Source organism: Loxodonta africana, chromosome 2, assembly GCF_030014295.1.
Source record: "Loxodonta africana isolate mLoxAfr1 chromosome 2, mLoxAfr1.hap2, whole genome shotgun sequence".
Classification (NCBI taxonomy): Eukaryota; Metazoa; Chordata; class Mammalia; order Proboscidea; family Elephantidae; genus Loxodonta; species Loxodonta africana.
This window is the reverse complement of record NC_087343.1, coordinates 134,329,718-134,356,747: the sequence shown is the minus strand read 5'-3', so window position 1 is coordinate 134,356,747 and position 27,030 is coordinate 134,329,718. Positions and strand designations below refer to the sequence as shown.

General features: G+C 37.1%; 1 protein-coding gene across 10 annotated transcripts in view; it reads left to right on the top strand.

Moving 5' to 3' along the window:
* Positions 1 to 27,030, top strand: part of CSNK1G3 (casein kinase 1 gamma 3) — a 144,701-nt gene that overhangs the window by 57,492 nt on the left and 60,179 nt on the right. For 8 of the 10 annotated variants that reach the window (XR_010319223.1, XM_064275819.1, XM_064275809.1 and 5 more), the window contains one exon: positions 7,321 to 7,390. Coding sequence is in view for 9 of the 10 variants with exons in the window: in XM_064275819.1 (XP_064131889.1) it covers positions 7,321 to 7,390 (70 nt within the window). In the remaining variant the exon portion in view is untranslated. Of the gene's footprint in view, positions 1 to 3,674; positions 3,694 to 7,320; positions 7,391 to 7,442; positions 25,136 to 27,030 lie in introns of those variants that run through there. The other 2 variants (XM_064275843.1, XM_064275852.1) reach the window with 2 other exon arrangements.

The window sequence follows — 27,030 nt, the reverse complement described above, 5'->3', positions numbered from 1 at the left end:
GGTTTCAGCCTGGGATGTTGCTGCTTGCTTCAACCTGTGTGGGCTGTGTAGATTCAGCTAACAGGATGCCGGTGATCCAGTGAGCCGTAATTTCCCATACCCAGTGTTTTTGAATTGCCTCTTCTTCCACCTGTCGCTCATTCTAATTCTTCAGCTTTGTCTTTGATGCTTTGGGTTCCTAGATTGTCATATATATATCTGATTCATGTGTTTTTTCGAGTATTTGTTGTAAGAGGGACGACACAAAGCATCTGAGTATTCCACCATCTTGGTCCAGCCCTGTATAATTTTAACCTACTTTCCGGTTCCCAAGTTCTCTCTTCTGTTATGCTAATCTGATGGCAAACTGAGTTTCTAATTTTTGGTTATTTTAGTTCTCAAATTTGTGTTTTATTTAAATTTTGTTACCTTGTTATGCTCTCCTATTGGCTGTTGTTCAGATTTCCTGTTATCATGTCCTTTCCTGTTCTCTGAAGATAATTTCACATTTATTATTTATTGCTAAATCTGCAATCTATATTGCTTCTTTTTATGTTGTCTCATTGTGTGTGTATACATGCCTGACTATCTTTGGCTGCTTGCGGGTCATTTCCCTTAAAAAAATTATTTGTGGGGATTTCCTGAGGCTTATAATGGACATGCCCTTTTCTAGACATTTTCTGCTTTTGCTCCTGCTAGGAGCTTGGGACGCCAACCATAGAAACCCTTCGTACAGCTGCTGGTAAATTTTTTTTCTTTTTCTTTTTCTTCTCTTACACTGTTCAGTGCCAAGAAGCTTTTCCTTTAGTTTTCTGGGGTTAGGGAATGTGAAGCTGCTTACTTTGATGGCCTGGCCCTTTGGGGTCCCAACTTAAGATGAAGGAGGTTTTCTATAAGACAGCTCACCTGTGGAGGCATTGGGCCTTGGTTTTAGAATCGCTTGCCCAGTTTGGCCTGGGAACCCAAGTGGAGCTTTGGTGCTCCAGTAGTTTGGTGCACCAATACTTTGTCTGTTCCAGGCTTTTTTTAAAGAAAAAAAATCTACAAGTTGCAAGTATCGTTTTAGATCTTTAATGCTTTAAAGTTTTTTGTTTTTATTAAAAAAATCCAGCATTTTTTCTCTCATCTCAATGGAAGGATTGATAGGAATAATGAATAACCTAGCCTGTTATTACTGGGAACCAGAACTCACTGGCAGTACTTTTTCACTCTTTGAACTGCAATTTATGATACATTAAGGACATCGTTTAATCCCCATAACGCTCTGTTTTCGTAGTTTTAAAACTAAATATTGATCCAAGGTCAGTTGTCCTTACCCAGAGGTAGCTCAAAGTGGTCCCTAAGAAGCTTTGCTTTTCAAATCTCCAGCAGGTTTTCCTTTTCCTCTTTAGAGGGAATACTCACCCTCTTTCCTGGTTCACAGCCTCCTCCAACCCTCCTGGTCATGCCCAGGTCAGTTAAGGACTGAGGGGTTGTTTGCTGCAGAGCAGGATCTCTCGAGGTTTTTTCGATTTTTCTACTCTGCCATCGATGGTATGATGGTTTTGTGTTTACGCTAACATCCTTCCTTCTTAGTCAAAAGGTAGATGTCGAAGACCCAGGTTTCACATATACTTAACGCAATGTCCAACTGAAGGAAAAGGAACTCATTTTTTCATCAGTAATTTAAACACTCTTAAAAGCTCTCCAGCAGACTTCCCTTTAGTCTCATTGGTCAGTTTTGTTACGTGGTGTTATTGTTGTTATTGTGTGCCATCGAGTTGTTTCCGACTGATAGTTACCCTGTAGGACAGAGTAGAAGTGCCCCATCAGAATCAGCTTGATGGCAGCTGGTTTGGTTTGGTTTTGAAATCTTTATGGGAGCAGATTGCCAGGTCTTTTCTCCCATGAAGCCACTGGTGGGTTCAAACCACTACCTTTTGGTTAGTAGCTAAGCACTTAACCCTTGTGCTACCAGGGCTCTTTGTTTTATTACATACCCATATCTAAACTAATCCCCCACAAATGTACCAATCTGGAATCACACTAGGTTTCAGGCCTCTCAGCTGGAGCTGATGGCTGTTGGAGAAGGGTGGATCCTAGGACCACATTAGGAGTTTGTTAGAAAGAATTAAAGGTGATAAATCTTAGTGCTCACTACCTGTATAACATTATCTATACCCATGATTTTCGAATTGGGTTATTAGAGCAGTATCTTCTAGACTTGTGCAGGGATAGAGGTAGTTTAGGGGGCATCGGCCTATCCCTTACCTCTTCAAGTAGATTAGTATCATTTTTACCTTGTCTTTTATGTATATATTTTTAAATGCTTCTGTGCAGGATTTCATTTGGAGGAGAGAAAAAAAGTTGTGCTATCTAAACAACCTTCTTTCCCCAAATGAAAAATAATTTGAAAATTATTGCTTTCTCTGCTTTCTTTTATTTTGTTTGTTAGTTTGTAACCAAATTTCCTTCTTTATTGCAGTTGTGATTGTGTCAGTTACCTGAGAGGCTGGATATTATACTGATTGTTGGGCGCCTTCTAGTTGATTGACTTATAGTGGCCCCATGTGATAGAGCAGAACTGCTCCATAGGATATCCTAGGCTGTGATCTTTATGGAAGCTGACTGCCAGGCCTTTCTCCTGCAGAGCTGCTAGGTGGGTTCAAGCTGCCAACCTTTCTGTTAGCAACAGAGCTCTTAAGCGTTGCACCACCAGGGCTCCTTAGCATAGTGATTAAGACTATGGTATTAAAAATTACAATTAGATAAACCTGGTTTTAAGTCCTAGTTCTACCACTTACTATTTATGATACATTAAGGATGTTATTTAATCCCCGTGGGCCTCTGTTTTCTTATTTTTAAAACTAGAACACTGTATCACAGGATTCTTAGAAAACAGTAATAATATAAAACACTTAGCATAGTACCTGGCACATAGCAAGCTCTTCTTAAGTGGTCTTATGAATAACAATAATAAATTTTTGATTGAGTGGCAGTTTAAAGCTTACAGAATAGTCTCTATTCTTTAGCGTGGAATTCAAGATTTATCTCATTCTTATGCCAATTTCCCTTACTAGTTTTACTAACATTTCGTTGTATACATTACTCCTTTGAATCAAATAGTTCATTTATACTAGATCATGGGAACAGGAAAGGCAGCTACAGATAGGTCATAGTTTGATTTTTCACATTATTTTTTTATCTGTTGTTTGACACTGTTTCTTTCATACTTTTTTCTCTGTCACTCCAATGGATAATACTTTCCATGGTCTTTTTGATAGAACAGTTCTCTAGAGGCAGTTAAGTGGTCTCTAAAAAAATTTACACAGCTATCCTGACATCAGAACTGTTCACACTTTATATATAAGATAAAAACATTTTAACAGCGTTTTCCCTTCTACCCTTAAATAACTTACATTGCAGTTCCCGTGTACTTATGTAATGCTCTCCTTTCAAAATAAGCATAATGGCACAGCAGGGAAGATTCCCAACAAAAAATTGCTTCATATGGAAGGTATTATTTCTTTATCATAAGTTAATAAATGTCATATTAATAATATTTGAAATATCATTGCGTTTATAACAAGAATAATTAATTCACAATGTCTTTGTAAATAAGAAACCTCTGCCATTCACATCTTTATTCAAAATATTTGTTCTATTTTCGGCCACCTAAGATACTGCACTTCAGGAGCAAGGGAGAATGAAGAAAACTAAAGGTACAAGGGAAAGGTTAGTCTAAAGGATTAATGGACCACAACTAGCACGGCCTCCACCAGACTGAGTCCAGTACAACTAGATGGTGCCTGACTACCACCACTGACTACTCTGACAGGCATGACAGAGCTGGAGAAAAATGTAGAACAAAATTCTAACTCACAAAAAAAAGACCAGACTTTCTGGTCTGACAGAGACTGGAGAAACCCTGAGAGTGTAGCCCCGGGACACCCTTTTAGCTCAGTAATGAACTCACTCCCAAGGTTCACCCTGCAGCCAAAGATTAGACAGGCCCATAAAACAAAACAAGACTAAAGGGGCACACTAGCCCAGGGGCAAGGATTAGAAGGTAGGAGGGGACAGGAAGGCTGGTGATAGGGAGAGTGTTGACATGTCCTGGACTTGTTAACCAATGTCATAAAACAATATGTGTACTAACTGTTCAATGAGAAGCTAGTTTGTTCTATAAACCTTCATTTAAAGTACAATAAAAAAAAATTAGCTTTATTTTATAAGCTTCAAATGCTTTTGTTTTACTGATGAGAAGTACATTTGGTCAGTTAATTCTTACAAAATATTTCCTGCATATTTAAAATGTTGTAATTTGATTCCTGAAATATGTCAAGTATATCTGTATAAATTTAAATTAATGAAGAGGGTATCAATGAAATACCCAATTGGTGTTCTAAGATTCTGGTTATTAGCTATTTGTGGTTTAATCACTAGTTGATAATTGATTGACTTTGAAAAGAAGGTTAAAGCGATTATAAGTTTGGTTAATAGGGTAGATGGTTATGCCATTATCTTAAAAAGCCTTATGAATTTGATTTTAGATAACTTCGAAGACATGCAAATTATCTAGATGGGCATATCCAAAAGGTAGTTGCGTGTAAGAGATTGAGACTCAGAAGTTGGTGTTGCCAGTAATAGAATTTAATGTGGGGGAATTTTGGTTCCGTATCTTGTTCAGCGTAAAATTATACTTAGAGGTGTGGGGTGCCTGTATTTGGAAACATGAAACTGTTATTTCTGACGGCTTTACAGTGTCTGAGATAGTGATAGCTAGTTTAACTGTGATAGTCTGTAATGGAAGGTTCCCAGAAGGACTTGCTGAGATGCCCCTGTGATTGTAAGTTTCTGCAGAGTAGATTTTTTTTGTTTGCTTTTAATTTCGTACTTTTTGTTCCTCGCTCATTGGTTTGTATTGCAGCCCTGCTCCAGATGTAAATGTTTTGTCAAATTTTCTGTGTTGTGAAACTTAACTTAGCTAATTTAAACCTACCATGGCCACAGAAGAACTTTACTTCAGCTCAGTGGGAACATGCAGCATTTAGAAACAGATTAGCTCGGTTTGTTTTAGATTAGCTAACAATCTTATTTTTCTTAACTAAGGAGGAATTAAAAAAACCCGCATTATTGGCTTTTTCAGCATAGAAGTTATTTTTCAATTAAAACAAGTATAAACTAATAGAATTGTGAATTATCCAGGATCACATGTCCTCTGTTTTTCTGTAAGTGAAAGGTTTGAGGAGAATTACAAGCAACAGAAGTAGAATGAAAAATAGCCACCTATATAGCAAAACTTCTCTTTCCTTCCTGTTCTCCTGTCCATAATTATTGTCTTGAAGAAGAAAGCTGGCAGGCTGTGTATAGATAATTATTGACTGAGAGAAAAAGAGATCTGGCAACTCTAGAACTTTGTAAGATTGGGTTGACTGTTTCCTTCTATTGCACTAAATGGAATAATAGGAGAATGTATTAGTTTTAATAAACTGTGGATTATCAATTCTTGAAAGTTTTTTTTAACCAGTGCTCATAATGTATATTCATTTTTTTTTGTGCTTATGTAAATCCTGTGGTGTATTTTAAAAAGTCTAGCTTTGTAATTAAAATGGTACTGTTGTGGAAGACAAAGATTTCTTGGACAGGATATTAAAAGAGCTATCATAAAAGAAAAAAATGATAAATAGGACCTCATAAAACTTTAAAAATTTCTGCTAATCAAAAGATAACATTAAGAAAATTAATAGTCAAGCCATGTGCAGGAAGAATATTCATAATATATATATCTGACAAAGAACTTACATATAGAATATATATAATGAATTCTTATAAATTAATAATTAAAAAGATGAATAACTCAATAAAAAGTAGACAAAAGTCTTAAACAGATACTGCACAAAAGAATATATGTAAATGGCTAGTAAGCACATGAAAAGGTGCTTTTAACATCATTTGTCATCAGTAAAAAGTAAATATCACAATGAAATCTCATTTCACACCCACTAGAGTAGCTAAAAATACAGCTGAAACTCTCATACATTGCTGGTGTGAGTGAAAAATGGCATAACCACTTTGGAAAACTGACAGTTTCTTAAAGCCCGCAACTATCCAGCAGTTCCACTCAATAGCAATGAAAGTTAAGACTTGCACAAGAATGTTCATAGCAGCTTTATTTATAATAGCTACAGCCTGGAAATCCAAATGTTCCCAATAGGAAAACAGATAAATTGTGTGTATTCAGTCAGTGGAGTAATACTCAATACTAAAAAGCAGTAAATTATGGCAACAGCATGGATGAATCTCAAAAACATTATGTTGAGTGACAAAGGCCAGATACACACATACAAAACATGTACTGTGTGATACCATTTATGTGAAATTCAAGAACAAGTAAAACTAATCCAAATGTATTAGAACTCAGAAAGTGATTACCTCTGAGGGAGGGAAATGTTCTATAGGTTGTTTGGGGTGGTCAAAACAAAACAAAAAACAAAACAAAACAGAAACCAAACCCTCTGCCTTCGAGTCAGTTCCAACTTATAGCGACCACGTAGAATTTCTAATGCTGTAAATCTTTACGGAAGCAGACGGCCACATCTTTGTGCTGCGGAGCCATGGTGATTTTGAACTGCTGACCTTTTGGTTAGCGGTTGACAGTGGTTGTAGGGATATATGCAGTTAAAACTGGTGAACCTAACAAGATCTGTGTTTTTTGTTATATGTAGCTTATACCTCATTTTAAAAATTAAAAAAGACATGTTGCTGCTATCATAGTGTTCCTATCTCCATCTTTGTTCTCTCTTACTTTTCTCTGACTTGATTTTGACCTTTACATCAGAAATACACATGTTCAGAAGACAATTTCTGGGAATGGGTGAAATGGGATAAGGGCTGCCATATCACAGTCATGAATGTTTGGAGTGTACTTTTCTTGAGGGGCAGTGAGTCAAACAGAATTTCCTAATGCTTGATCTAGTAGCCACTTAACCATGTATATATTTATGGCATCAGTTTATTTTACCCTAAATGTAAAAATGATTTTTATATAGCTCTAAACTTAGAGCAGAACCCTGGTGATGCAGTGGTTAGGAGCTACAGATGCTAACCAAAAGGTTGGCAGTTTGAATCCACCAGCTGCTCCTTGGAAACCCTATAGGGCAGTTCTACTCTGTCCTATAGGGCCGCTATGAGTGGGAATCAACTCTACAGCAATGGGTAGGTAGGTAACCTTAGAGAGACAAAGATGCTTAATGGAATATTATAGTCTACAGATTTGACACCAGGATTTTGAAATCTGAAATGAGGTCCTGGTGATCTTTTAATAATTTAAATATTCTCTCTCTTTTTTTAAAAAATTAGGAACCCATGAAATCCAGAGCACCACAGCTACATTTGGAATACAGATTCTACAAGCAGTTAGGATCTGGAGGTAAGATCTTATAATGAATTTTAAATTTTCAATAAAATGGATTGTCATGATACTACCTTTTTAGCTTCAAGGAATAGTATTCTAAATTTGTTAAGAAGAATCACTTTTTAAGGCTTTGCTTACTAGACGTTTTCTTTCTAGAGTCTTAATGTTGTTCCCTTTTTACTTTAAATATTACATTTTTGGAGCATCTTATTTATTTTAGTGCTAATGTAAAAAAATTAAAAAAAAATTTGAGATGAAATGTATATGATTTCCATATTTTTAGCCTTTTTGGCAAGATTATAGCTATTGAAATGACTTACGGTATTTTGGTAGTCTGAAAATAGCCCCCGAAAAGATATCTGTAGCATAATCCCTGGAACCTGTAAATGTTACACCTTATGGCAAAGACTTTGTGAAAAAAATATGGTTAAATAAAGGATTTTGATGTAGGGAGATTATTCTGGATTATCCAGGTAAGTCCTAAAATGCAATCACAAGTGTCTTTATAAAAGAGAGGTAAAGGGAGATTTTACACACACACAATAGGAGAAGGCAATATAACCATGGAGGCAGAGATTGGGGTGATGCGGCCATAAGCCAAGGAATGATGGTATTCACAAGAACCTGGAAGAGGCAAGGGACATATTCCCTAGAGTCTCCAGAGGGAGTGCGGCCCTGCCAACACCTTTTTTTGACCCAGCGAACTTGATTTCAGACTTCTATTAAAGAATACATTTCTGTTTAAGCCGCTAAGTTTGTGGCAATTTGTTAACAGCAGTGGTAGGAAACTTAGGTATGTTCACATAAACTCTAAATCTAAGTGAGAGTGGCTATTTTGTGCTAACTGAAAAAACTAATGGAAACATTTTTTGTTGTATATTTCCTTCACGTTAAAGCTTTTTACGGTTTTGCCTCTTTTTTGTTCATGCCTATCGTACGGGTTCCTACAAAGTAGAAGTATCTTGTTTGTACAGGTTCCTACGAAGTAGAAGTATTTTGTTTTTGCAAGTGTGATAAAATATAATCTTCTCATGTATCTTTTTATAAGCACATGTTTGCATTCTAATTGCTAGGACTGTTTATTTTTTAATGGGTTATTGCTTTTGCTTCCCGCCCCTGCCCCGAGAATGTACTTTCCAAATGAGTAGTCAGTATGTTTGAATTTTGTATTAATGCATTTATCATTGTATAATTTTTATAGTGTTCATTTATGTCATATCAGACAGCCTCAGAGATTTAGCAGGATTATCACTGGTAATTCATTACTGTGCATGAATACTTCTGGACCTGAGAATGGGGGAAAAATCATTATTTCTCTTAATGATACACTTAACTAATACCCACATATAAGCAGCAGAAGTACTTCAAGATCTTCAAAGGAAGATTCTGGCACAAAGCACTAAGCAGTGTTTAAGAGTGCTAGACTTTCTGCCTATGTGTTGTTTTGTGGTTTAGAGTCACTTAAATGGAATGCTGAAATAGAAAATGAAGTATTTGGTGAAATTAATTTTGGAAGAGTTAAAGGGTGAGATAGTATTTTTAACTAATACGTGAATTTTGTATTCTTATTCATTCTTGAACTTTTCTTGAAAATTAGGATGCTAGTGAGCATTTCTGGAAAGTAGGGATTTTAGAAATTATTAGAATTTATTTTCATGAATTAATGGCGAAATCCTTTTTAAAGTAGTCTCAAACAAAAATAATTTTAGAACATTGAGAGTCAACGGGTTGGGGGTGTGGATAAGTTTATACTGTAGATGTAGATTACTCTGGATTTAAGAACAAATACATGCAAAAGCTTGCCTTTGCCCACAAGTAGAATTACACCACAAAATAGCTGAATACTTTGATCTGTAGACACAGCTAGTAATTTGACACCCTTATTACCCTTCCTCTGAGTGGCTCCTCTCTTGCCCTCTTTTATTTCATCTCTCCAACTTCAAAAAAAAAAAAAAAAAAAACTCTTCCTGTGGCTTTGCCTACCATATTTATGTTGCTGTGGTGGTTTTGTTTTGCTTTGTTTTGCTTAGGGTCCCCTCCTTCCCTAACAACAAAGTTTGCTCGTTGCAACTTTTCCAACTCTTAACAATTTAATTTGTTTGCTCAGTGTTAGAAAACTGCCGTGACTTGTCCTGGGAAATGAAATTATACTTTGGTCTTTATAATGTTTGCTTTACATTCTTGACTTTTTTTTTTAATATCTCTTGAGTCTATACTTCAGTGACACTAAATTTCTCTTGAAATACTTAATAATCATCTAAGAAGTTACTGCAATTATCAATTCATAAAACAATCTGGATCTCAAAGAGTGATTTAGAGTTAGACTACCTTTTTTTATTTTATTTTTTATTATTATTTTATGGTACTTTAGATGAAGGTGTACAGAACAAACTAGCTTCTCATTAAACAATTAATTAGTACACATATTGTTTTGTGACATTGGTTATCAACCCCTTGACATGTCAACGCTCTCCCTTCCCTTCTCGAACTTGGGGTCTCTGTTACCAGCTTTCCTGCACCCTCCTGCCTGCTAGTCGTTGTCCCTGGGCTGGTGTGCCTCAATAATCTCATTTTGTTTATGGGCCTGTCTAATCTTTGGCTGAAAGGTGAAAATCACCAGTGATTTCGTTACTGAGCTGAAAGGGTGTCCGGGGGCCATACTCTTGGGGTTTTTCCAGTCTCTGTTAGACCAGTAAGTCTGGTGTTTTTTTTGTGAGTTAGAATTTTGTTCTATATTTTTCTCCAGCTCTCTCTAGGACCCTCCATTGTGATCTCTGTCAGAGCAGTCTATGGTGGTAGCCAGGCACCATCTAGTTGTACTGAACTGAGTCTGGTGGAGACTATACTAGTTGTGGTGCATTAGTCCTTTGGACTAATCTTTCCCTTGTGTGTTTGGTTTTCTTCATTGTCCCTTGCTCCAGATGAGGTGAGACCAGTGGAGTATCTTAGAGGGCTGCTCATAAGCTTTTAAGACCCTAGACGCTACTCAGCAAAGTAGAATGTAGAGCATTTTCTTTATAAGCCGTGTTATGCCAGTTGAACTAGATGTTCCCTGGGACCATGGTCCCCACAGCCCACAGCTCAGTAATTCGGCCCCTCAGGGAGTTTGGATGTGACTATGGAGCCTCCCTGACCTTGCCTCGTAAAAGTTGTGCTGGCTTCTCCAGTATTGTGTACTGTCTTACCCTTCACGAAAGTTACCATTTATCTATTGTCTGTTTAGTGTTTTTCCGCCCCCACCCCATCCCTCCCAGGTAACCATCAACGATTGTTTGTTTGTGTATGTAAATCTTTTCATGAGTTTTTATAGTAGTGGTCTCATACAAAATTTATCCTTTTGTGACTGACTTTTTTCGCTCAGCATAATGCCCTCCAGATTCATCCATGTTGTAAGATGCTTAGCAGGTTCATCATTGTTTTTTGTGTAGTGTTCCATTGTGTGTATGTACCATAGTTTGTTATCCATTCATCTGTTGATGGGCATCTAGGTTGTTTCCATCTTTTAGCTATTGTGAACAATACTGCAGTGAACATGGATATGCATATGTCTGTTCGTGTGACTGCCCTTATTTTTCTAGAATATATTCCTAGGAGTGGGATTGCAGGATCATATGGTATTTCTATTTCTAGCTTTGTAAGGAAGTGCCGTATCATTTTCCAAAATGTTTGTACTGTTTTTCATTCCCACCAACAGTGCATAAGGGTTCCAATCTCCAACATTTTGATATTTTGTTTTTTGATTCATGCCAGTAATGCTGGGGTGAGGTAGTATACCATTGTGGTTTTGATTTGCACTTCTCTAATGGCTAGTGATTGTGAGCATTTCCTCATGTGTCTGTTAGCTGCTTGAATGTCTTTGGTGAAGTGTCTTTTCATTTCCTTTGCCTGTATTTTAAGTGGATTATTTGTCTTTTTGTGGAGAGGTGTTGGATTTTCCTATAGATTTTAGATATTAGAGATTAGAATTTTGTCAGATTTTTCATAGCCAATTTTTTTTCCCCCAGTCTGTAGGTTCTCTTTTTACTCTTTAGATGAGCTTAAGTATTTATTTTTTGAAGATCCCAGTTATCTAGCTTATCTTCTAAAGTTTCTCTGTTGCTAGTTATGGTTTATAGCCTGCTAATGCTGTGTATTAAGGCCTTTAGTGTTGATTCTGTTTTTTCTTCTATGATCTTTATAGTTTTTGGTTTTATATTTAGGTCTTTTGATCCATTTTGAATTAGTTTTTGTGTATAGTGTGAGGTATGGATCCTGTTTCTTTCTTTTTTTGTGTGTGATGGACATCTAGTTTCGCCAGCACTATTTGTTAAAAAGACTGTCTTTTCCCCGTTTGATGGACTGATCCTTTTCGTTTGGTGAATGTATCAGTCATTGTGTCAGTTCCACCCTGTTTTGACAACTGTAGCTGTATGGTAGGTTCTGAGGTCAGGTAATGTGACTCTTGCTACTTTATTCTTCTTCTTCAGTAGTACTTTACTTATCCGGGGCCCCTTCCCTTTCCATATAAAATATAAAGTTAGTGATTAGTTTTTCCATCTCTTTAAAGAATTCTGTTGGTATTTGGATCAGAATTGCTTTGTATTTGTAGACTGCTTGGGATAGAATTGACATTTTTACAATGTTGAGTCTACCTATCCGTGAGCATGGCATGTTTTTCTATTTATGTAGATGTCTTCCGGTTTCTTGCAGTAGAGTTTTGCAGTTTTCTTTGTATAGGTCTTTTATATCCCTGGTTAGATTTGTTCCTGAATATTTTGTATTTTTAGGGGCTATTATAAATGGCATTGTTTTCCTGATTTCCTTTTCATCCTTTATTGGTGTATAGGAATCTAACTGATTTTTGTATGTTTGCCTTGTATCCTGGTACTCTGCTGAATCTTTCTATTAGTTCCACTAGTTTTCTCATGGAGTCGTTTGGGCTTTCTGTATATAGTATCATATCATCTGCAAATAGGGACAGTGTAACTTCTTCCTTACCAATTTCGATGCCCTTTATTTCTTTTTCTTGCCTTATTGGTCTAGCTAGGACTTCCAGCACAATGTTAAATAGAGGTGGTGATAAAGGGCATCTTTGTCTTGTTCCTGTTCTGAAGGGGAATGTTTTCAGCCTCTCTTGATTAAGAATGATGTTGGCTATTGGTTTTGTATAGATGCCCTTTATTATGTAGAGGAATTTCCCTTCTATATCTATTTTTTTAAGAATTTTTATTAGGAATGGGTGTTGGACTTTGTTGAATGCCTTTTCCACATTGATTGAGATGATCATGTGATTGTTTTATTTATGTGGTGGATTATGTTGATTGATTTTCTAACGTTGAACCATCCTTGCATACTGGTATGAATCCCACTTGGTTGTGGGAGACATTTTTTTTTTAACCCCATCAAAAAAATCAGTGCTAATGAGTCAAATTTTAGTGTAAAATTATGTTGAATGATAAATCTTAGGCACTTTCATTAAAATTGGAGATTAAACATTCGTTTAATTTACTCAATTGAATGTAGTGCTATTTATGGAATTTCAGCTGTGTTGGATGAGATCAAGATACCTAATTTTGAGAGATATCGAAATCATTTAATGAAAATAAATTTTGGAGAAAATTGGAACATTTCCCTTTTGTTTCCTTTAATGATCTTTCTCACCATTATTTTAAGAACCCAAAGGTATATTATGTATATAATTTGAATGTGCCATATTAGGTATACAGTAATTCTTCTTCTGAAAATGAATCTGCTTATTTGAAAGCCTGCCATAAGCAGATTACTCATGCATACCAGTTCCTTACCTGTGAGAATGTCAGTGTGAATGTTATGAATTTTAAGTCATGCTTATTGGGGATAGTTTGAAAAGTGGAGACTTGAATGTTGAGTAAAAATAAAAAAAGTTGACAAGTTGGATGACAGTGGTAGGGTAGAGAATTTTCAAATGTAACATTAGAATAGCTTAAGCAAAGTGAGGCAGAGTAAATCTGGGCCTTAGAACTAATCTATTCTTCTGTTAGAAAGGTGTGGTGGGGAGGGAAAGGAAGCCAGACTTTCATAATAGATGCTCACAGAGTCAGGGATAGTATTCTTTGTTCCTAGGAGCTTCAGAATGAAAATAGGTTCATAAGAGTAGAGATAAGGCTATGTAACTTTGAACATTAGTTTCAGAAGTAGCTGCTCAATTAAGGTTGTTATACGGAATCAATCAATTGAATTTTTCTAGTTTAAGCTTTTATTTGTGGTTCCAGAAGAATTTTCAAATGTGCTTTTCCCCCTGATTGTATAAATAGTATGTGTTCACCATAAAAGTCTAGAAAAGTTAAAAACATATTAAACAGTAGAAATCATCCTCTAGGAATCTTTGTTAGCTTTCTGGTTTTTCTTTTTAGTATTTTTTCTATTCATTTGTTCATTTAATAACTTATTTAATGCATTTTATTTTAAAAATAATGTATGTTTGTTATACCCAGATGAGCAAAGTCAGTTCAGAATTATAAGACATAAATAGTAAAAATTTATCTTCCGCAGTTTTCTCCAAAGGTAAAGAGACTGTATTGTATTCCATAGAATGGGTGTGATATAATTTGTTTAGTCCAGGGTTGATGAATACTTAATTTCCAGGTTTTTTTTTTTACTGTTAGAAACAGTATAGCTTGAACATCATGTTATGCATATTTTTGCTTGCTTTGAAAAATATAGGGCAATTTTCCTCCAAAAATATATCAGTTTATATTCTCAGAAACAAGATTTTAACTCACAGCCTTGTCAACCATGGCTAATTAATTAACTTACAAATTATGAATAATACGACACCAGAACTGAAAGGTTGCGTACATTGTAGAAACGGAATCTCTATCAAGGAGGTTTCTCCATTCTAGCGTTAAAATCCATTGTACTTTGAATGGATCATTTAGCTATGTGTGATTTTGTAACAATATTTATTTGTCATTTAGAAAATACTGATTCACTGAGTTATATAGATATTTCAAATATTGACACATTTCATTATACAAAATTAAGTTAGTATACTGCTGATCTTAGCAAAGTCTTTATTGGGAAGTTGTTGATGTCATGGTACCATATACAAATTTGACAAAATTTTAATTTCCACCTGGCAGCTTGAATTTTATTGTTAGTAACAAATAATTGTCAATTTTTCTTTGAAGTAACATCTTTCTTCATTTTAGAGAATGTCTTTTACTTATTTTTCTTGCTTCATTGTACTGTTAAGCAGAAGAAGTGAGAGTAGGAGAGGCTTGCTCTCAGTTACAGGGGAGAAGCATTCAATCTTTTGCCATTAAGTATGACATTTCCATTACCTGTTGCCACTGAGTCAGTTCTGACTCATAGTGACCCTGTAGGACAGAGTAGAACTGCCCCATAGAGTTTCCAAGGAATGCCTGGTGGATTCGAACTGCCAACCTTTCGGTTAGCAGTGTAGCTCTTAACCACTATGCCACCAGGGTCCAAGTATGGCATTAGCTGTAGGTATTTAACAGATACTATTCAGAATGAACAAGTTACCCTCTTTCTTAGTTATCTAGTGCTGCTATAACAGAAATACCACAAGTCTGGGTGGCTTTAACAAAGAGAAATTCATTCTCTCACAGTCTAGGAAGTTACAAGTCCAAATTCAGGGTGTCAACTCCGGGGGAAGGCTTTCCCTCTCTGTCAGCTCTGGAGGAAGATTTCTTGTCCTCAGTCTTCCCCTGGTCAAGGAGCTCATCAGGTGTAGGGAGCCCAGGTCCAAAGGATGTGCTCTGCTCTTCGTGCTGCTTTTTTGGTGGTATAAAGTCCGCAACTCTCTGCTTGCTTCCCTTTCATTTTCTGTCTTGAGAGAGAAAAGGTGGTGCACACCACACCCCAGGGAAACTCCCTGTACGTTGGATCAGGGATGTGACCTGAGTAAGAGTGGTGTTATAATCCCATCCTAATGCTCTCAACATAAAATTACAATCACAAAATGGAGGACAACTACAGAATACTGGGAATCATGGCCTAACCAAGTTAATACACACATTTTTTGAGGGGGGACATAATTCAATCCATGACACCCCCTCTATTCCTGATTTGCTAGAGTTTTATCAGATGCTTTTTCTGCATTAAGGTGCTTAAGGTCATCATATAACTTTTCTTCTTTAGCCTGTTAATATGATGAGTTACATTGATTGATTTTAAAATGTTAAACCAACTTCGCATTCCTAGACAAATCCCCGTTGGTCATGGTATGTTGTCCTTTGTATATATTTCTGGATTTGATTTGCTAGTGTTTTGTAAAAGGATTTTATTCTGTATTAATGAGGCATAATGGTCTTTAGTTTTCTTGTAATATCTTTGTCTTGTTTTGATACAATGTAATACTGGCAAATAAGATGAGTAGTAAAGTTTCCTCCTCTTTTGTTTTCTTAAAGTGTTCATATAGGAATGGATTGGTATAATGGCTGCAACAATGGGCTCAAACATAGCAATGATTGTGAGGATAGACCAGGACTGGGCAGTGTTTCGTTCTGTTGTATGTAGGGTCACTATGAGTTGGAACTGACTTGATCGTCCCCAACAACAACGATAGGATTGGTGTTACTTTTTCTTAAATGTTGAATAGAATTCACTAGTGAAGCCATCTGGGCCTAGAATTTTCTTTGTAGGAAGATTTTTTATTATGGATTCAATATATTTAGTTGCTATAGGGCTATTCAGATTTCTTATTCTTATATAAGTTTGGGTAATTTGTACCTTTCAAGAAGTTTTTCCATTTGATTTATATTATCAAATTTATTGCATCAAATTGGTCATGTTATTGTTAGGTGCCATGAAGATGGTTCCAACTCATAGCAACCAAAAGGACGAGAATGAAACACTGCCCTGTCCTGTGCATCCTCACAATTGTTGCTAATGTTTAAACCCATTGTTGCATCCACTGTGTCCATCCATCTCGTTGAGGGTCTTCCTCTTTTTCACTGACGCTCTACTTTACCAAGCATGATGTCTACTCCAGGAACTGGTCCCTCCTGATAACATGTCCAGAGTATGTGAGACAAAGTCTCACTGTCCTTGCTTCTAAAGAGCATTCTGGCTGTACTTCTTCCAAGACAAAGTGTTCGTTCTTCCGGCTATCCGTGGTATGTTCAGTATTCTTTGCCAGCGCCATAATTTAAATGCATCAATTCTTCTTTGGTCTTCTTTATTCATTGTCCAGCTTTCGCATGCTTGTGAGGCAATTGAAAATACCATGGTTTATGTCAGGCCCACCTTAGTCCTCAAAGTGACATCTTTGCTTTTTCTAAACACTTTAAAGAGATCTTTTGTAGCACATTTGCCCAGCGTAATATGTTGTTTGATTTCGTGACTGTTGCTTCCATGGATGTTGATTGTGGATCAAAATGAAATGAAACCCTTGACAGCTTATCATGATATTGGTTGTTGGTCCACTTCTGAGGATTTAAAAAAAAATTTTTTTTTGTTGAGGTATAATCCATACTGAAGGCTGTAGTCTTTGATCTTTAGTGGTGCTTTAAGTTCTCTTCACTTTCAGCCAGCAAGATTGTGTCAACTGCGTGTTGCAGGTTGTTAATTAGTCTTCCTCCAATCCTGATGTAGCATTCTTCTTCATATAGTCCAGCTACTTGGATTATTTGCTCACATACTGATTGAATAAGTATGGCGAAAGGTTGCAGTGACATCAGCAATGATATTCTTCATTCCACATTCTCTTCTGTACCTGGCTTGAATTTCTGGTAGTTCCCTGTTGATGCTCTGTTGCAGATGTTTTTGAATTATCTTCAGCAAAATTTTACTTGTGTGTGATATTAATGATATTGTTTGATAATTTCTGCCTTCTGTTGGATCACTTTTCTTTGGAATGGGAACAAACTTGGATCTCTTGCAGTTGGTTGGCCAGGCAGTTGTCTTCAAAATGTCTTAGCATAAATGAATGCTTCCAGCATTACATTTGTTTGTTGAAGCATTTCAGCTGGTATTCCACCAATTCCTGGAGCCTTGGTTTTTGCCAGCACCTTCAGTGTAACTTGGACTAATTCCCTCAGTACCATTGGTTCTTCATCGTATGCTGCCTTCTGAAGTGGTTGAATGTTGGCCAGTTCTTTTTGGTACAGTGACTCTGTATTCCCTCCGTCTTCTTTTGATGCTTCCTTCATCGTTTAATATTTTCCCTGTAGAATTCTTCAGTATCGCATCTCGAGGCTTGCGTTTTTTTTCTTTAGTCCTTTTAGCTTGAGCAATGCTGGGCATGTTCTTCCGTTTTGATTTTCTAACTCCAGGTCTTTGCACATTTCATTGTAATACTTTACTTTGTCTTCTCTAGCCACTCTTTGAAATTTTCCGTTCAGATCTTTTACTTCATCGTTTCTTCCTTTTGCTTTAGCTATTCTACATTCAAGAGTAAGTTTCAGAGTCTTTTCTGACATCCATTTTGGTCTTTTCTTTCTCTCCTGCCCTTTTTTTTTAATGACCTCTTGCTTTCTTTATGCGTGATGTCCTTGGTGTTGTCCCACAACTTGTCCGGTCTTCAGTCATTAGTGTTCATTGAGTCAAAAAATTGGCTAATTTGTTGACTTTGTCAGTCTTTTATTTCATTGTTTTCTGCTTTTATCTTTATTATTTTCTCTTCTCGCTTTCGGTTTTATATACTCTTTCTTTTCTAACTTGTTAAGGTGGATACTTAGGTCATCGATTTTAACCTTTTCTTCTTTTCTGATCTAAGCATGTATAGCTATATATAATCCTCTAAGCTCTACTTTAGTTGAGTCCCCATAACATGCCTTCTGCTTTAGTAGATAGAACATATGGAATTTTCTTGATGGCTTGGGGTCATTATATGTTTTAATTACATATCATTTAGTTGTAAATAACAGAATCCAACTGTACTGATTTAAGCCAACAAGAACCAGGAGAATCTGAGGAATGAAAGGGCAGGAACATAGCAGGTCCAAAGGTAGAGTAACTTTGGCAGCTGCTGACTTTCTGGTATCAAATGGCCTCTTATTTCCTGCTTTCCTGGCATACACTCGTACCTCTTCTTTCTTGGCTTTTATGTACACATGGTTTCCCTTGTAGCTACTTATTATATTTCCTTTCATTACAATTATTTGCACAGACTGTGTGATTGCCTTTGAATCCCAGCTGTAGATTCCTAGGAGAAGGAAACTGATAAGCCTAATTTGGATCAGACCACACCCTTTCCCCTATTCAGTCAGCTTTAGCCAAGGGGTAGGGGATGGTCATTAAAAACATGGCTGCAGGGGCCCTGTTCCCTTATATATATAAACGAAGGGCATTTATCTGAGAAAGAACCATTATGAGACCAGTAGACATCTCTAATTTTTTATGTTCTGGGAAAATAGATTACTCACCTACCTTGTTAGATTTGTCAAATGTGAGTAAATAGGATTGATGTGGAAATACCAGGGGCATTCCTCTAGCATAGTGATACATATTAAAAAACCACTGCAGTGAAGTCGATTCTGACTCATAGCGACCCCATAGGATAGAGTAGAACTGCCCTATTGGGTTTCCAAGGAGCGGCTGGTGGATTAGAACTTCCAGCCTTTTGGTTAGCAGCTGAACGCTGTGCTACCAGGGCTCTGTGATATTCATTAGTGCTTGCATTTTTGAGAAATCTTTTTCTTCTTTTTGCTGCCCACATACTGTTCTTGTATCTTTCCTGGTTTTGATTGCTGACTTTAAACCACCCAGTATTCCCTTGTTCTGTTTGAACAGCTGCCTCTTGGCCTATGTACAGGTTCCTCATGAGTACAATTAAGAGTTCTGCAATTTTCATTCTTCTCCACACAATCCATTATTTGTTATCATCCGCATAGTCGAATGCCTTTGCATAGTCAGTAAAACACAGGTAAACATCTTTGTGATATTCTCTGCTTTTGACCATGATCCATCTGAAATCAGCAATGATATCCCTCGTTCCATGTCCTCTTCTGAATCTGGCTTGAATTTCTGTCAGTTTCTTGTCGATGTATTCCTGCAACCACTTTTGAATTATCTTTAGCAGAATTTTTCTTGAGTGTGATATTAATGATATTGTTTGATAATTTCTGCATTCTGTTGGATCACTTTGCTTTGGAATGGGTACAAATATGGATCTCTTCCAGTCGCTGTCTTTCAGATTTCTTGGCATAGAGGAGTGAGCACCTCCAGCGCTGCATCTGTTTGTTGAAACACTTCAGTTGGTATTCTGTCAATTCCTTTAGTCTTGTTTTTCGCTAGCATCTTCGGTGCAGCTTGGACCTCTTCCTTCAGTACCCTCGATTCTAGATCATATGCTGTCTCCTGAAATGGTTGAACGTAGACCAATTCTGTTTGGTATAGTGACTCTGTGTATTCCTTCCACCTTCTTTTAATGCTTCTTTTAAATTATTTGGAATTGTCTAGCTTCATAGTTTTTCTATACTTTATGATTGAGTAGTGTTATTTACTCATACACTAAGGATATACACTAGTGATAGAATTTGGACATAGTTTTAGTCTATTTTCCATTTTTGTATTGTGTTGTGAATATGAGTTCACTGAAGAAACTTTAAATACGTAGGAGGAATAGTAACCAATCAGTTTACTACTGGTTAATTTAGTTTCCCTGACCAAAGCAGAGATAGTGTTCTGGGGGGGAAAAAAGTCAAAATTTTTCTTACTTTTCTCTAGTTCTTGATTTTGCTTGGTGGTGTAGTGGTTAAGTGCTACGGCTGCTAGCCAAAAGGTCGGCAGTTCAAATCTGCCAGGCGCTCCTTGGAAACTCTACGGGGCAGTTCTACTCTGTCTTGTAGGGTTGCTATGAGTCAAAATCGACTCCATGGCAGTGGGTTTCGCTTTCCTTTTCTGATTTTTCCAAACCAGAAAGCAATATTGAAGGCATATAAAAGATTTTCCTTCTTTTTTAAAATTATTATTATTGTACTTTAGATGAAGGTTTACAGAACGAACTAGGTCCTCATTAAACACTTAGTATACATATTGTTTTATGACATTGGTTATCAATCCCTCAACATGTCAACACTGTCCCTTCTTGACCTTGGGTTCTTTATTACCAGCTTTCCTGTCCCCTCCTGCCTTCTAGCCCTTGCCCTTGGGCTGGTGTGCCCCTTTAGTCTTGTTTTGTTTTATGGGCCTGTCGAATCTTTGGCTGCAGGGTGAACCTCAGGAGTAACTTAATTTCTGAGCTAAAAGGACATCCGGGGCCATACTCTTGGGATTTCTGCAGTCTCTGTTAGGCCAGTAATTCTGGTCTTTTTTTGTGAGTTAGAATTTTGTTCTGCGTTTTTCTCCAGCTCTGTCTGGGACGCTCTGTTGTGATCCTTGTCAGAGCAGTCATTGGTGGTAGCCAGGCACCATCTAGTTGTGCTGGTCTCAGTCTGGTGGAGGCTGTGGTAGTTGTGGTCCATCATTTCTTTGGACTAATCTTTCCCTTGTGTGTTTGGTTTTCTTCACTGTCCCTTGGTCCAGATGAGGTGAGACTAGTGGAGTATCTTAGATGGCCGCTCACAAGCTTTTAAGATCCTAGATGCTACTTAGCAAAAAAGAATCTGGAACATTTTCTTTATAAACTGTGTTTTGCCCACCGAACTGCCTGTTCCCTGAGACCACGGTCCCCACAGCCAGTACTTGGGTTCTTCAGGGAGCTTGGGTGTGTCTTTGGAGCTTCTATAACCTTGAGAAGGTGTATAAAATATTTTAAATATTAGATATTAAGTATGTCACTGATTCCTCAAAGTGCCAGACATTATCTAGTTTCAGAATTTTTTTAGCTATGAGTACATACTTAAGGTAACTGTCAAATGACTACTCAGAGTTGAGAGCCCAGCCTGAAACTGTAAGTTGCACATGCGTGTTGCAAGCCTACTCAGCAGTGATGTACGGGAGCTCTCTTTTTCAGTGGGACTGTGACCAGTTTATATTCTATTAATAATATAGGCACTAATGTGTGGAAACCTGAGAGACCTGGCACCATATTTTTAATTTATTTCAGTAATTTTTTAAGCAGCTCTTACTGTTGTTTCTAAATGTTGCTGTTTCTCAGGGCTTTATCCTGAACCCTTTGCTCTTCCACTTGAGGACAAGTTTTCCCTGAGTATTTTATTCATTATCCTATTTTTAATTACCACCCTTGAGATGGTGATTTAGTCCATACATATCCCTGTGTAGACTTCCTTCTTAAGTTCCAAAACTACTCTGTAACCTTCTACTGGATGTTCCCACCTAGTTATTCCTTCTAACTCAGTGCACTTGAAATCTGTGCCCCTCAGATCTTCCTTTATTTTGTGTTTCCTTAAGTCATCCAAGCCAAAACCCAGGAGTTGTCCTACTTAGCTTCTTTGCCTCCCGTAGGGATCAGTGAGCAAATAATCCCTCAGATCTTTTTACCTCCTAAACATATTCATGGGCTTTTATAGTTTACAGTCTTTGTGACTCTGCCTGAAGTGCTTTCTTCACTCACTGCCCTTTCCTCTGCATCTATCCAGTTCATATTACCTCCTCTATGAAATTTTTGTAGGCTGCTTCCTCTCTCCTGGTAGCATTAATTTCCAGCATCTCTACTTGCGTACCACTTGTATATTGTCTTTGTCATAGGTCTTCCCACATCATTTTATAATTGCTTGTCTTTCACCTCTTATTAGACTCTGAGGTTCTGAAGGACAACGATCATGTCTTGATTCATCTTTGGATCCCTGGCGCTTAGCATGGGTCTTGACTTCTCAGTGATAACTATAAGAATTCATCAAAATGATGAGTTATTGCATAAAATATGTTATAAATGTTGTGTTTTCCTATGAATGATTCTTAAAGAAAAATGGCAGGATTACAAAGTAAGAAATTTTATATTGTAGGATTTTATTTGAAAGTCCATGTTTGAAATTTGAGTTCTGGAGTTTTCGTTGTACATAAAACAAGTTGTGACGATAGGGCCTTAGAATAAAATATGGTTTACTTCAACTGGATTTTGTTAATGAAAATCTGAATGTAGAAAACAAAAGAGGAGATAATTCATGTTATGAACTAAGTTTTGCATTGCCAAGAATGTATTTAATTTACTTTAGATTTTCTTAAAATTAAAGATCTGAGTACACTCAAGTGTGTATTTGGAAAATGCAACTTATTTAACAGTTTAAGGGGCAGTAAAATATAACATATTATTAGCTTCTTCTAACTGAAGGGGAGTTAATTGACAAATATAATTTGTTCGGCTGTAATAAACTAATGCACATACTTTAGGAAAATATATATTGTCTTCTATGATATGTGTTTTCCACAGAATAGATTTGTCTTATGGTATGAGTGGTTAAAAAAAATAGTCGTAACTTCAAAATAGTGACCAAGAATCCAACAGCTAATAATTGATGACTGCATTGCTAGCCACTCTGTAATGCAGACTCACAAAACATTTTAGGTGTATATTTGCATGTGTTTTTGCACATTTGTGTAAAATGTTTTCATTCCACACATCTATATAAGCAACCTTTTATCAGCTGGAGTCACTCTATCCTTTTTATAGCAACACGTAAAAAAGTTGGCATAGTGGTGCTTACAAAAATACTTTGGGGTGGGGCGCAGTTGGCAAACAAACGTAAAAGATGTGCCTTATTTACATAAAAATATGGTAGATGAAATAGATTTAAATGTGTAACGCGTTGTTTTATTTAACAGTTAGTGAAGCTTCTTATTTGAAAAATATGTTTAGATGTAAAGCATCTAGCATGTAACTGCAGGAAACATTATCTTATACTTGCATGTGGAAATATGACTCTGCTCAAAGAATAAATCATTAGTTATACTAACACTAATTAATATCCAGAGCTGGATCTGTATCCTGGCTTGTTCTCAGAGGCCTAACTCAGCTCTCATTACATTGTCTTTGCGTCAGTGAAGCAACAAACAAGCACAGTATTCCTATACCTGGGAAAATAATTTAAATTTCTTCTGAGTTTGTGATTAAAAATAGGTAGCTCAGTATAGATTTGATCTTAGGTTTGCCACTGACTGTAGGAACTATGGAAACCCTGGTGGCGTAGTGGTTAAGTGCTATAGCTACTAACCAAAGTGCTGGCAGTTGGGATCCACCAGGCGCTCCTTGGAAACTCTATGGGGCAGTTCTACTCTGTCCTATAGGGCGGCTGTGAGTCAGAATCGATCCGACGGCACTGGGTTTGGTTTTAGTTTTGTTTTTGGTAGGAACTATTAAGGGAACCACTTTCATTTTGAGGAGCCCTGGTGTCACAGTGGTTCAGAGCTTGGCTGCAAACCAAAAGGTTGACTGGTCGAATCCACCAGCCAGCCACTCCTTGGAAACCCTGTGGAGCAGTTCTACTCTGGCCTGTAGGGTTGCTATGAGCAGGAATCAACTCCACAGCAATGAGTTTGTTTTGGTTTGGTTTTGCCGTTGATTATAGGAAGTATTAAGGGAACAACTTCCATTTTGATACTAATCTTTGGAATTTGACAGCTATGTGCTGTTCTTAGTACTTATTAGCTAAAAATATCCATAAATAACTTAGCTGAAAGGTGCCAAAATAGTTTCTGTTTTAGGTCTGACAGAGATGACTTTTAGAAGTCGTCATAAGATATAAATGAACTAAACAAATACATGCATACATACATATATATGTAAAACAAATATGTTTTTAAAAAGTAATAAATTTACCTCTACTTTAAATTTTGATTTGCCATTGATATAATCAAGTAGCTTCATGGTTATCCTTTAAACTGTCAGGTTATTGAGGTTCTTTTTCTCTGTACCAGTCATTGAAGTTATGTTTTTATATTGAAGATTGTATGAGGCTAGCAATTGCATGTTTTTCTTTCTTCTTTTGGTTTTTGATAGTGGCAGCAACCCAGACTTACAAAAAAAAGAGAAAAATTCTCATAACTCTAAAGGTTGCTTTGGGGTGGATAGGCACATTGGATGAGAGAAGTAAGTTCTGTAATCTCATGTAATAAGTTCTGTAGAATTATTAAAGTTCTTTGTATGAATTGTTTGAGAAGATTATAACTGGCATTTTGCTAGACTAGGAGGGGCGCCTTTATGGAGAAAATCAGGGTGCTGTGTGGTTAAAAACAATTAATTACATAGATTAACTACCTCTCCACTGTTGCATATTGCAGTCTTGTAACTCTTTTATTATTATTATTTCTCCCTTTAATCTACAGTATGCATTATTTCTTAGAGTTTCTAACTGTATTAAAGTATAATTTCTTTCATGTCATTTACTTTTCTGCAAACAGTCAGTAGCTCCTTTCCCTCTATCTACTGCATCGGGTTGATACCACAGTCTGGTATCAACGTAGTTCTCTAGCACTCTGTGTTGTATCCGAACAAGATTACTGATTACTCTCTACTGTGCTGTGGTCTTCTCTGCCTTTGGTCTGGCTTTTTCCCCATATCTGGAATTTGCTTAACTGACCCTATTGACTTCTAGAATCCTACTGAGTTTTTAAAGCTCAGCTCGAATATCATCTTCTCATGAACCCTTTTATGATTCTCCTAATTCACTGCCAGTGTAATATGTATCTACTATAAACTTACAGCAGTGTTACATTTGCCACTTAAAAAATTTTGTATTTTAGTGTGGTTATTGGAATGGCTTGTTTTATCTTGTTTAAATTGCAGGACATCAGGAGCAGGAACTTTAAGGAACTATTCATTAAATATTTAAAAGGAAGAAGGAACTTCTCTAATTCTGTTCTTGGTTCTCCTGTATCCCCTCTCTTGTGTGCCACCCTCTTACCAAGAAAAGATGAGGGAGTCCTATAGCTTTGGTAACTAGGTTTTGCCTACTTTTATACATCATAACATTAATGCATGTTTGTTGTTTAAAGCTCACTGATCTATTTTGATACCTCACATTATTTAAAAAAAAAGGAACCTTTTCTTGTTTACTATTAAACACTGATAATGCTCAGCTCAGTCCCATAGACATGTAGTAGATGTTCAGTAAATATTTGTTGGATTACTTTGGATTACTTAAGACAGTGTGATTCCTTAAATGGTTTTCCCAGTTTTAGTGGAAGAACATTAAAAAAAAAAGTCCTTAAAATAAACAAAAATATATTGCTATCTTATTCAGAGATTATTTCTCAACAACTTCAGCTACTAGTAATGTAGCTGGAGACTCGGAAGGAACTACATTTGATAGTCCATTCATAGAGGAAGCCCTGGTGACGCAGTAGTTAAGCGTGTGGCTGTTACCTGAAAGATCAGAGGTTGGAATCCACTAGCCAGCTGCTCTGTGGGAGAAAGATGTGGCAGTCTCCTTCTGTAAAGTCTGCTTCTGTACAGCCTTGGCACAGCTTGACCAGAGCAAAGTCATAGAAGCTTCACAGACATATCAAAACGCCCTGAGAGACCGAGCTACTGAGCTAAGTGCTGGGGACCATGGTCTCAGGGGACATTTGCCTCAATTGACATAACATGGTCTATGGAGATGTTCTGCATCCAGCTGTGCTGGGTAGTGACTAGGGTCTTGGGAGCCTGCGAATAGCCATCTAGGATACATCTGCTGGTCCCATCTACCTGGAGCAAGGGAGAATGAAGAAGACCAAGGACACGGGGAAGGGTTAGTCCAGGGGACTGGTGGACCACAACTACCACAGTCTCTACCAGACTGAGCCTGGAACAACTGGATGGTGTCTGGTGCCACCACCGACTGCTTTGGTGGGGATCACAATGGAGGGATCGCGGACACAGCATGAGAAAAATGTAGAACAAAATTCGAATTCACACACACAAAAAAGAAGACCAGGCTTAATTGACCTGGCATACTGGAGAAACCCTGAAAATATGGCACCTGGACACCCTTTTAACTCAGTAAGAAGTCACTCCTGACGCTCACCAAGGCGGGGGGGAGGGGGGAATTATTATAGTCTTGGAAACCGTTTGGGGCAGTTCTGCTCTGTCTTATAGGGTCACTATGAGTTGGAATCGAGTTGATGACAATGGGTTTGATTTTGGGTTTTATAGAAGAACCTCAGAATCTGTCATGTGTGTGTATTTTACGTATGTGTATATGTGTATATATATGTATAGATACACATATATAAAACAACTTAAAATTAATTTGAAGCAACAAATTATAGAGTGGATATGAGTTATTAGAGATTGCTAAATGGAGAGCATAAGAAATTTAAAACTTTCACTAGTACAGAGAAAAAAAAATTTAGAATTTTAAAAGCTTAGTAGCCAAGAACTGATTATTAGTCTTAAAGCTTCAGGATCTTGATTTATACAGCACAGTAAATAAAAGCAGAATTTCAGAGTTGCAGTAAACTTTAGAGGACCTCTCATATCACTATTTCTTTGAACCTTTTTTCTGCCTTTACACATGTGAGGGGTAGATATGACACATAAGAGTGGTGAGAGTGGCCCTGATGAGAGTGGCTTGCACCAAGTGATTCACTGAGCAAGGGGAATGGGACAAGTGGATGTGAGTGTGTGTATGCATGGTGGGTGCCGACATATACCCTGGAGGGCTCATACAAAGATCTCTGTTTATGGGAAGGGAGCCAAGCATGCAGTTTGAACTTGTCCCCTTTCCTCTGCCTCTCATGATGATAATATCTTACCTCCCCATCCCCAGACAGTCTTTTGTCTCACTGATATTCACCTGGGAGAAATCTGGTCTTAATATGAGACATAAGCAAACTGAGGCCCACCA